The 12,103-nt window shown below is 52.9% G+C and overlaps 1 protein-coding gene across 1 annotated transcript; it reads right to left on the bottom strand.

Moving 5' to 3' along the window:
* Positions 1-879: 879 nt before the first annotated feature.
* Arl2 (ADP ribosylation factor like GTPase 2) lies at positions 880-7,330 on the bottom strand. The gene is made up of 5 exons (XM_052191749.1): positions 7,170-7,330; positions 3,981-4,091; positions 3,729-3,891; positions 2,426-2,506; positions 880-1,316 (listed from the first exon to the last, which is right to left on the bottom strand). Exons 1-5 carry the CDS (start codon positions 7,232-7,234, stop codon positions 1,182-1,184), a joined length of 555 nt encoding a protein of 184 aa, XP_052047709.1. The 5' UTR covers positions 7,235-7,330; the 3' UTR covers positions 880-1,181.
* Positions 7,331-12,103: the final 4,773 nt, after the last annotated feature.

Genomic DNA, 12,103 nt, shown 5'->3' with positions numbered 1-12,103 from the left:
CTGATGCCTGCCTTCCGTCCTTCCTGAGGACCCAGCCAGGCTCTGCCCAGATCTCTGCTGCTCTGGAGGTGGCCTGGGTGAGACTCAAGCCCAGTGTGTTGTCACATTCCTTTAGGTAACTGCCCTACACCTGGGGCACAGGCCATCAGGCTTGGTGGCATCAGGACCTTGTGAGATTGGCAGAGCCCCACCAACCTAGCTGGTTTCTGCCCCGGGCATTTCAATTTCAAGCATGAGCAATGACAGAAGATGGAAAAGTCTAGACTTGCACACCAGGTGGCGGGACGCAGGTCCAGGTGGGTCAAGTCTCCCTGTGGAAGCGATGCTCCTAGGTCTGCTATGGAGCAAGGTGGACCCCGCTCTGGGCCTTGGAGACAGCATGGCTAGGCCTGGAGTGGCCCTGCTAGTTATAGTCACCGCTCTTCTCACTCTCTGTACCCCAATCCGTTATCGGTCCGTCTGATGCAGCCTCCTACAGCTATGCAGGCTGCGCACTGTGCATGTTTTCCTGGTTGCACTGGCAAGCTAGGAACTGAGTTTAAACTATTCATGAGCCCAGACTGGGGCTGGGAAGTCTTGGGGTTTGTTTGTTCATTTTGTTTTTTGTAATTCATACTGAAGACAGGTGTGCCTCTAGGGAATTGGCAACCCCTTCTCAGAAACCTTTCTCTTCTTCCCTCTTTTAATGTCTCCTCCTCTAGGAAGGCTGCTTGGTCACTTGCAGATGGACCCAGCTAGCCCTGCCTGGGCGTCCATGCTGTCCATTCCTTTGACAAGGGAGGACTAAACTGGTTAGTCCTCTGCTCTGCTCTGTGCCCCTTGGACTCAGCATTCCAGGTGAGTGATAGTCAGTGACTCACAAGTGGCTCAGCCATGAGCTGGGTGAGGAGTGCTTTATTCTCACTGCTGGACGGAGGAAAGGTGACACCCAGGACCCCTGCAGCAACAGGTAGTCCCTTCCAGCCCAGCCTTTCCTTTTGGCATGGCAGCTGCAGGCCACTCTGGGAGACAGGGCCACAGTCCTCACGGGGTTTGGGTGGGGGAGCAGCAGTGGGCAGTAGTAGCAGCAGCAGGTCACAGTGGGGTTGGGAGTGTTAGTCTGGCCGGCTGGGGCTCATCCCTCCGGCTGGTGTCTGATGACGACCCGGACCTGGACAGTGAGCTGAGGACACTGAAGAGGCTCAGTCGGCAGTAAAGACACGACTGGAAATGTCATCAAGGAGCCAGTCGATGCCAGGCAGCAGGTCCTCCCCCGTGACGGCACTGCAGCCCTGGATGCGCCAGTGGTGGCTGCGGATGGAGTCCAGCTCCAGAGCCTGGGGACAGAAAGGACTGGTGGAACCGGCAGGCCTCAACTTGTCCTTTCCAGTCACCCTGTGGGTGGCTCTGAAGCTACACACTAGTGCCACTGTCAGTGACATAAAACCAGCTTGGGCTGCTGCGTGTGTGATGGGAGCCAGGCATTTTTCAGGGAGCACAAAAATAATTTCACCTCTTACTAAGGCATCTTGACCTAGGGACGGCATGGCTCATTTTGCCAAGGAGGGAATCCTGTAGGGAGGCTCTACAGACTTGTAGATCACACAGCTGGTTAAAAGGTGACATAAGACTCTAAGGCCAGGGTGGTGGGCACACCTATAATACACAGGGGGCTAGGGGGCAGGAGGGACCAAACCTGTCTCAAACAGACGAAAACCAAAACTGGTGCCGACTAGAGTGACAGTGAAGATGTGGCATGGCTCCGTGGCTGGGTCAGCATGACACACAACCCTGGCTTGTTTACCCACTGTGTGACACTGGGCAGGTTACCTAACCTGTGTCCGCACCTTCTGTGAAGTGACAGATTCTCCCTCATGAGACTGGTGTACAATGGGTGAAGAATGAAACCTGTGAACCCACACAGGGACCACAGCAACGGGAAGACTCCCCGCAGTCTGCCCGGAGAATCCTGTGAACTGATCATGTTACAGGTCGGCCTTCTCCCAGACTGGGGGCGCTTTATGTCATTAGCCGGGCATGGAGGTGCATGCTGGAAATTCCAGACAGGAAGACCGCTGGTGAGTCTGAGGCCAGCCTGTGCTACATAGTGTTTTAGGACAGCCCAGGCTACAGAAACTCTGTCTCAAAAAATAAATAAAAAACTAAGACTGGGCCTGGCGTGCAGCTGTTAGGAGTGCTTGCCTAGCACGCACAGCTACGGCAGCAACCACCAGCAGCACTGCAGAAACTGGACATGCTTGTGCACACCTGAAATCCCAAGTGCTTCGGAGGTGGAGGCAGGAGGGTGAGTAGTAAGGTCATCTTCAGCTTCCTATAAGTCTTAAGCCTGCTAGGGCTACCAAAACCCAGTTTCAACAATCCAAAACACAGTAAATTAAAAATAATAAAGTACTAAAGCCCCTTCAGCTTTACTCCGTGGACTCACCTCCTGAATAGCATTACAGGACAGTGCTCCAGGCAGGTCCTGCTTGTTGGCAAAGATGAGGAGGGTTGCTCCAGCCAGGCGCTAGGGAAAGAAGAGATGGGTTGGGGGTGGGGAGGCTTGACTTCAGCGGGGTCCCTTCTATCTGAGCCATGAGGATGGTGTCAGCACACAGGTCAGGGACAGAGCTCCCAGTTGTGGGGGAGGCCGGGATGGACAGGGCTACCACACAGCGGACATCACTCGCTTCCAAGCCTCAGTTTTCTCTTCCGTAATCAGGGAGAGGGTGTTGCCCACAATGATCCCGAGCCCTCTGTAGCTCTGACCACGTGCGGAAAGCCTAAGTGTGCTGGGGCCGCCCCGGGGACCCTGGATATAACCACCTGCCCCTCCTCCAAGTTCACATGATCCTTAAATTTTAGTTCCAGCAGGCTGCCCTGGTCACGTCTCTCTCTACTTATTCCCCTTGGTCTGTTGGCCTTTGGAACCTCTCCTTGTGCAAAAAGAAATCTAATTTCTGGGCCTAGACCCGCTGGGCCTCAACTCAGCCTCTGACAACAGTGACCTCTCTAAACTTGTTCAGTACTCCAGGAGGGGCTGAAGTCACACCAGCAGCATGTGTCTCTGTGTCGTTATGAGCCTACAGTCCCATGTATCCTTGTGGTTCTCACACAGCCATTAGCAACTCCCTCACACCCTCTAAACCTGGCACTCAGGAGGCTAAGGCAAGAAGACAGAGTTTGGAGCCAGCCTGGACTACATAAGAAAACCTCATCTCAAATACCTGCCTCAACCCTGCCACAAAACAAACCCCAAACAAAGGAAAAAGAGAAAACCTGCAGTAAGCAGCCAATAATGAGGGGGTATGGTGGTATGCACCTGGAGTGTCGGGTGGCACACCTGTCAAATGGGAAGGAGAGGCAGGCGGACCAGGGTTCAAGGACAATGCCAGCTGGCTGAGGCCAGTCTGAGATACAGAGTAAAATTCTGTTGCCAACAAGTCTTCTGGTCCGGACAACAGATGGCAAGGTTAGCCTAATTATTGCTTTAGGAATGTGGACTGAGGTTATGTGTCTACAAGGCTGGGTTCCTGTGGAGGCTTCCCTGCCTCCCTGAGCCTGTTGGGGCCCCAGCCTGAGACAGCCCCTGCAGCAGTGGGTGGTCAATCAGTAAAGGCAGAGATGTGGTCCAGGTCTCAGCCCAGGGCCCAGTGAGTGAACGGACCCCTCCTTCCCTGAGGGTCCCCGTAAATCACAGCACTTGTGGCAGGGATCTGGACTGCCTGCAGGAGGGAGCCGGGCCACACCTCCTCCACCAGTAGGCTCTGCAACTCTCGCTGACAGTCCTGCATGCGCTGGCGGTCAGCGCTGTCCACCACCCAGATGAGGCCGTCCGTGCTCTCGAAGTAGTTCCTCCAGTAGGAGCGCAGAGACTTCTGGCCACCCACATCCCAGATGTTCAGCTTGAATCTGGGGAGGAGGGGGCAATGAAGGTCAGGCCGTTCCTGCCCTCCGGGTCTCCTCCCAGCCCCACAGTGGCTCTCAGCGACCCTACTCACCCGCGGTGCTCCAGGGTCTTGATGTTGAAGCCCAGCGTTGGGGAGATGGTGTCCACATCTTCTCCATTGAATTTCTTGAGGATGGTGGTTTTGCCAGCATTGTCCAAGCCACTGGGCACATAGGCTAAGGAGAAGTTCCTGAGCTCTGCTGGAGGAGTCACCACACCACCTTCCTAGGGACTCGTGGTTTCCTACTGTTGAAGCAAGTTGAGCAAACGCCTGACCCATAACTGGCTTGTTGGGTTTTTTTGTTGTTTTGTTTTTTTGTTTTTTGGATTTGGTTTTTTTTGAGACAGGGTATCTCTGTATAGCCCTGGCTGTCCTGGAGCTCACTCTGTAGACCAGGCTGGCCTCGAACTCAGAAATCTGCCTTCCTCTGCCTCCCAGAGTGCTGGGATTACAGGCGTGGGCCACCACCACCTGGCTCATAACTGGCTTGAGATAAATGTAGAAGTATGAAAATGGAATTCTATCATGTCAGCCAACTCAAAGTAACTTACTTTACGCATCAAATATTGAGTGCCTATTTGGTGCCAGGTCCCCTCAGCTGTTGGTGGACAAAGTCACCACCCTTATGATACTAGCAAAGGACTAAATAGTGGGCTGCAGAGAGGGCTCAGCAGTGGGGCACATGCTGCTCTTGCAGAGGACCTGGGTTCAGGTCCTGCACCCACATGGTGGCTCACAACCAAACGCTGACCTCTGTGGGCACCAGCCACTCAACACGGCGCACAGACATACATACAGGCAAAATTCCCACACACGAGTAAGTATTAAAAAGAAAATTAAAGACTAAATAAAGCAGAAGAGAAAACTGGATATTTGAAACCAGGGAAGGGCATCCCTGGATGGAATGACTTTCAGCTCAGGTGCCAGGTAAGGCTCCGTGGGGTCCTGAGGCCCAGCACAGACGGGCCCAGTCTATTGAAAGACCAAGTAAAGTGCAAGCATCTCCAGGTGGCTATCAGTTTCATTAGTCTCTGGAATGATCCACAGCTCTGGGATCAACCAATAGGTGAGCTCAACAGCAGGTAAGAACGCAGCAGCCAAAGCCTGGCCTGAGGTGAGAAGGAACAGGCTCGCCTTTAGGACGGCTTCCTGTTCACCTTGGCCAGGAGCCTCCCCCAGTGAGAGAGGCATGGTGAGTACCTCTTGCCTTCTGCAGCGTTGGAAAGCCAGCACTGACAACCCTGTCCTTCCAACACCAACACCATCGGCTCTTCCACGCCTCCCCTCTCATCACCCCTTCTCCCACCTCACGGCCGCAGCGTTTCCTCTACAGTGCAGCCTGTAACCTGTTCACACGCAGCTGTGTCAACCTCCATCCTTTTGCTGTTTAATTTTGTTGTTGTTTGATTGTTTGTTTGCTGCTTGTAACTCCATGTAAAGCAGACTGGCCTCAGACTTGTGGTGCCAGAATTACAGGCATGTAGCACCATGCTGGACCTTTCATGGATTTTGCTTATTTTTTGAGACAAGGTCTATGTAGCCTTGTCTGGCCTGGAAGTTGCTCTGTAGACCAGGCTGGACTCCAGCTCATAGAGTCACCTGCCTCTGCCTTCCGAGCGCTGGAATAAGAGGGGTTTGATACCATGCTTGCCTTTTTGTTTAAAATATCTTAAGTTTTCGCCTACATGCCCACTGAATCAAGACATGAGGACCCCAGGACTGACGTTACACAGGCTGTGAGGCACCAAGTGGTACTGGGCACTGAACCCCTGGTCTCTGGCTCTAACCACTGCACCACCCTTACTTAGCCTCTTGCTTTCTGTAAGGCTACTGTTATCAGACTGGCTCTTGCCATGTAGGTCTCCAAGTCTCCTGGCCACGCGGCCCACCTTCCGCTCTGCCCTGGCACTGCTACTCTTTCCTCGGTCCGCTCCCAGATTCCATCCCTGTACGCCTCATCCGACTTCACCCAAGTGTCTACCCTGGGCCTCACCGAGCCCCAGCTGGGCCATCCCATCATTTCTAGGCCGATGGCTGCTACCTACCTGCCCAGTCAGGGTGGTGTCTTCCCAGGGCCAAGCTTCTCTCATCTCAGCAGGTGGCTCCTGGTCCTCCTGAGTACTCTGGCCAGAGACCAATTCATGTTTGGCTTCCTCTCCCTCATACTCTCCTCCCACCGCAGCAAGTCCTACAAGCGCCACAGTCCTAATACCCTCCTTCCACCCTGTCTAAGCCATCACCTGCGCTCCCTTCACAGTCCAGCTGCCTAACTGGTCAGGGCCGGTGGGCTCGCCCTCTCTCCAGCCCGTTCCTCCTCCACTTCTCTAGAATGTGCCTGTCTCATCCTCCCCAGGGCCTTCGCACTTGCAGGTCCTCTGCTTAAGTTTTCCGAGACATCTCTACCTCCTTCCCGTCTTTGTCCAACAATTACTATCTTGCCACGGCCTTTGACAACTTGTGGACTCTTCTCTACCCACACTACACATTTTATTATTTGCTTTATCACTTTTCTCTCCCTTTTCATCACAGAATATGCGAAATGAGACTTTTTTTTGTTTCCCTGTTTTGCCACATTCCCTAACGTAGTAGGTGCTCAGAGGTCATCTAATGAGTGTCTTTCTCAGAATTGTGTAAAATAGGCGCGAGTAGAAAAGTTCTAAGTGCACGTTAATTTTCCTCTTCTCCCTCTGCTACTTAGTGAATTGCAGATGCCTAGGTGGCCTGGCACAGTACAAAATGGGTAATGCAGGTGCCAGTTAAAGCAATGAAAGGTAGGTGGTGGCCCTAAGGGACAGTAGGACCTGTGGCCAACCGAGTCCACACCTACCCACAGAGGCCTAGGCGGTCCTCAAGACCCTGGGATTCCGACCCTAAGGGACCCGCCTAGGCTTACACCCGTGGATGAAGGGGAGGGGGTGAGCGCCAGGGAGGAGCAGGGCCCACGCTCGGGCCAGCCCGACGGAGCGTGACGCCCGAGTCACCACCACTGCATCGCGCCTCGCAGTCATCCTGGAGTCCCCGGTCTAGGCCCGGCCTTGAGACCACCGGCTGCCTTTTGCACGCCACCCCCGCCCCGCAGAGTGGTACGGCCCGCCCCGGCCCCGCGCCGAGCAGTGGTAGCGCCGCGTGCGTGACGCACCACCGGCAATGGGTACCCGCGGCGGCCGCGCCCCCACGCCCGGCTCCGCCCACCCGGCGGGCCCCACTACCCTCGCGACCGCTCTAGCGCTCGGAGGATACAGCATGAGCAGCCGCAGCTCTCGCTCTTTCTGCTTCATCTTCTTCAGAATGGTCAGAAGCCCCATGATCCGGTAGCCCCCTCCCGGACGCCGTTTCTTCTAGTCCTGGGACCCCGCTCCCGTTTCCTATTGGCCAGTGTGGTGGTGGGTCCGCCTTCGTTGTCACGTGACCACAGAAGTGCGGGGCGTCGCCCCCTAGCGGCGCGGCGGCGAATATGTGGCCTGCTGCGTTAACCCTTCTCCGGGAAAGCCCAGGGTTGGTGGCCGAGGGAGAAGCCTTCCGACTCCGAGGCCTCCGTCGGGTACCAGAAGCTGACGTTCTCGAGCTGTATCTCGTTAGGGTAGGGAGTACCCGCGAAGAGATTCCGAGCCAGGAGTCCGAACCTAGTTCCACAAAGAGCTGACGAATCATCCGGGGACCGTAATATGGCCCGGTTCCCACAAACGCATCTTGTGGCTTCCATTAACCACATTTGCCAGTGACGGAGAACCCGTTGATCCTGGTCCCCCGACTCTGTCGGAAATGGCTCTGTGCGTTCAATCGAGGGAGATGACTCCCCCTAGGGGCGATGTGCGGGCAGTATGGCCTCCTTGGGTTTAGAGCTCTAAGATCCGCGCGGTGCGGGGATCAGACCCGCACAAAGGATTGGTTGCGGTGTCTAGGAACCTATCAGGTTGAGAAGCTCTATTCCAACGGTTAGGATAAAACTGCACATGTCAATCCCAGCGCTAGGAAAGCAGAGACAGTAAGATCTCTGAATTCAAGGCCAGCCACAGCCTTGGCAGACAGTAAAGAGACCCTGTCTCAAAAAACAGATAAAAAGCCTGAAGCCCACCTGGTGCTTAACCTCATAGCTGTTGGCATGCAGGTGTACAGTCAGAATATCTTCAGTAAATGACTTTGATCAAGAGTTCTTCTTCAAAAGATATGTTACTTTGTTGGTTGTGGTGGCACATATCTTTAATTCCAACACCTGGGAGGCATAGACAAGTAGATCTCTGTAAGTTTGTGTGTATGTATGTATGTATATATTTTTTTCCAGTACAGTAAGGGCTGCACATCTGAGTCCCTGTCTTAAAACAATCATCATTATTGTTGTGTGTAAACTGTGTGTGTGTGTGTGTGTGTGTGTGTGTGTGTGACTGCACATATCACTGGAGGTCAGAGGACAACTTTGTGGAGCAGAGTCTCACACTTTTATGTGGATTTCAGACAGTGAACTTAGCATCAGACTTTCTCAGCAAGTGCTTTTTCTCAGTGAGACGTCTCACTGGCCCAGAGAGTTAGTTTCTCTTCTTACCCCTCCCCTCCCCTTATCTCTTTGGTCTGTTGTAACTGGGTCTCAGGCAGCTGAGGCTAGCCTTATCTCTCTATGTAGCTGAGGATAACTTGGAACTCCCATCCTCCTCCCACTTCCCAAGTGCTGGCTTATAGGCTGGCCCTCATGCTTAGGCCATTGTTCTTTTTTCTTTTCTTTCTTTTTTTGGGGGGGGGGGAGATTTGGGTTTTTTTTCGAGACAGGGTTTCTCTCTGTAGCCCTGGCTGTCCTGGAACTCACTCTGTAGACCAGGCTGGCCTGCCTCGAACTCAGAAATCCACCTGCCTCTGCCTCCCAGAGTGCTGGGATTGCAAGCGTGTGCCACCACTCCCCGGCGCTTAGCTCATTTTTCAATGGGGCTTACTTCATTTTCTTTTTTTTTAATTTACTGTTTCATTTTTACTGAGAAGGCTAGGCTGACTCCATGACAGACTTCTAGTTGGCAGTTACAGAGACTAGGCCTAAATCTCTCATTTCCAAGACCTGGACAATTCTAGGCAAGTCCAGGCCTCAGAAGCTGCCCTGAGGCAAGGACAGTGGGCCAGCAGCAGTTTCCAGCCCCTACACCTGGTAATGGACTGTCCGTAGAGATAGACCCAACAGATTAACATAGACTTTACCTACCCCAGAATCCCCTAATCTGCTTTATATCAGGCCTGCAAACTCACGTGATGCTCTATCTTGGTAATGGGAGACCCTGGCCTGCTGGACTTCTTCAGGATAAAACACTCTGTTTGCATACTATTTGAGTCTGGGGTATCATTCTTTTTTTCTTTTTTTTTAAAGATTTATTTATTATATATAAGTACACTGTAGCTGTCTTCAGACACACCAGAAGAGGGCATCAGATCCCATTACAGTTATGAGTCACCGTGTGGTTGCTGGGATTTGAACTCAGGACCTCTGGAAGAGCAGTCAGTGTTCCTAACCACTGAGCCATCTCTTCAGCTCCCAGGGTATCATTCTTGGGTGAATCATGGACCCTTACATTATGTATAAAAATGTTTGCTTGCATGCAAGTCTGTCTGGGCATCATGTAAGCTCCTGGTGCCCCCGGAAGCCAGAAGAGGGCATTGGAACCCCTGGAACTGAAGCTACAGTAGTCATGACCTCATGCAGGCGCTGAGAATGCAGGTCAGAGATGCCAACTGATGCACCCTCTCACCACCCTCTCTTTGCTGTTCTGTGACACAGGGTCTCCTGTAGTCCATGCTGATCTTGAGCTCCCCGATTCTCTTGCAGATCTGGGATTGCAAGCGTGTATCACTACTAGTTCAGGCTTATGGGGTACTGGGGATGGCTCCCAGGGTGTCATAAATGCTAGGCAAGCACTCTTAACAACTGAGCTACACTAGAGTAGACCTAGAGTATCTTATAAAGACAAGGAAGCGGTGTCTGGGAGCAGCTGGAGGGGCATGGGCAAGGGTTGGATACGTACAGTACACTTACAATACTTACATGTAGCAGCATCGTCCTCATCATCGTCCGTCATCATCACCACCACAACCGAGGTTGGGGTCTAGCCCAGGCTGCCTTTCCATTTGCCTCATGGAAAGGAGAAGAAGGTATTCTTGGAACCCTTGGGAAACATCCTAGATTTGGTTTTTTCTAGACAGGGTTTCTCTGTGTAGCCCTGGCTGTCCTGGAGCTCACTCAGAAGACCAGGCTGGCCTCGAACTCCGAAATCTGCCTGCCTCTGCCTCCCAAGTGCTGGGATTACAGGCGTGCACCACCACGCCTGGTGACCAAGACAACTCTTATAAAGGGCAACTGGCTTCCAAGTTCTGAGGTTCAGTCCATTATCATCATGGAAGACAGCAGGGCAGTGTCCAGGCAGGCATGGTGCAGGAGGAGCTGAGAGGTCTGCATCTTGTTCCAAAGGTGACAAAGAGAAAAGTGACTTTCAGGCAGCTAGGAGGAGGATCTCAAAGTCCACCCCGACAATGATACACTTCCTCCAACAAGGCCACATCTCCTAACAGTGCCCCTGCCTGAGCTAAGCATGTTCAGGTCACCTTGTGTCAAAACAATCTAACCAAATCTCCACAGTTGTGGGAGCTGCCTTCTTGCGGAGGAGGACTCCTTGAGTAGACTGTGACCTATGGCTGAGTTCCGGAGGCTCTGTGCAGGGCTCAGCTGCTCCAAGGAAGGAGGCTGAATATCTTGGATCCCATGGCTGGTGCTTGCTAAGGCTAGAAGGTGGCTTGAACCAGAACTGTAGGACTGTAAGGAGACAGAGTGAGACTCCTCCCAAAACAAACGAGTAAAGCACCGCTCCTCTCCCGTCACCTTCGAAGGCAGTAGTGAACATAACTTTTTCTTCTGGAGCAGAAATGAAAACTACTAGCACCCAGGGACCCCAGCTTAAGTGAAAATTGCTAATCGTTAAGCATTAGAAGTCCTTTGAAATATTTGTACCCATTTTTATATCTAAACATTTTTTTTAAAAGATGTATTCGTTGATTATATGTAAGACCACTGTAGCTGTCTTCAGACACTCCAGAAGAGGGTGACAGATCTCTTTAGGGATAGTTGTGAGCCACCATGTGGTTGCTGGGATTTGAATTCAGGACCTTTGGAAGAGCAGTCAGTGCTCTTAACCACTGAGCCATCTCTCCAGCCCATATCTAAACATTTTAAAGGTGACTTTAGATACATTTTCTATTTCACTCTAAGGACTGTGATGCTGTCTACAGCCGTACCACCTTGAGCATCTGATCTCTTCTGAACTTGGAAGGGTCGGGTCTGGTTAGTCCTTGGATGGGAGAACTCGGGGACCAGGCTTGTACAGTGCTGGGGTTCCTAGATTAAGGCCTCTCTGTTCAGCCACCAGCACCAAAATGAGTACTAAGTAAGGGGATGAAGACGGAAGGAGAGCCCGGTCTTGTCTCTGGTAAGACACGGTGAGACGCTGTAACAGAGGCACGGACCAGCACTTGGTGGCAGCACACTCAAATAAAGGCTTTGTTCTGACGACTCAGACAGTAACCGTGTACAGACCAGTTCTGGCCTGGCCTGCTCTCACCCTTCATCTCTCAAGGGCTCTCTAGTGTCCGAGGGTGAACCCTGCCCCCAGGAGGGCTTGTTTCTGACTGGTGAGTGGGTGCGTGCACCATGCCGGACTCTGTCAAGGGCCTCAGAGGACAGGCCAGAGCACTCAAGCATCTTCTTCCAGACCTCAGCCTAGCTGCCTCTCGTGGGCGGCACAAGCCCAGGCTCAGCCAGCTCGCAGGTGATGTGAGGGGCGCTTGATTCCTGGCCCTCGGCAGGGCACTGGCAGGCAGGTGCCAGCCTCAGGCCTCACCAGAGCCCGAGGAGTCAGGAAGTACCTGAGACTCAGAGTTGCTAGCAGCCACCTCTGCACCTCCATCTGTTGCCATGGTTCCCTTAAGAACAAGACTGTAGAGGGACAGACTCTCCCATAGCTGTAATCCTAGTACTCAGAAGGCAGAGGCAGGAGGATGACACTACTTTGAGGTCAGCTTGAGCTACATAGGGAGTCCCAACCCAGCTTGGGCTCAGGAGTGAGATCCTGTTTGAAAACAAAGCATGCTGGACAGTGGTGGCGCATGCCTGTAATCCCAGCACTTGGGAGGCAGAGGCAGGCAGATTTCTG

Source organism: Apodemus sylvaticus, chromosome 1 (assembly GCF_947179515.1).
Source record: "Apodemus sylvaticus chromosome 1, mApoSyl1.1, whole genome shotgun sequence".
Taxonomy (NCBI): domain Eukaryota; kingdom Metazoa; phylum Chordata; class Mammalia; order Rodentia; family Muridae; genus Apodemus; species Apodemus sylvaticus.
This window is presented reverse-complemented; position numbering and strand designations above follow the sequence as displayed.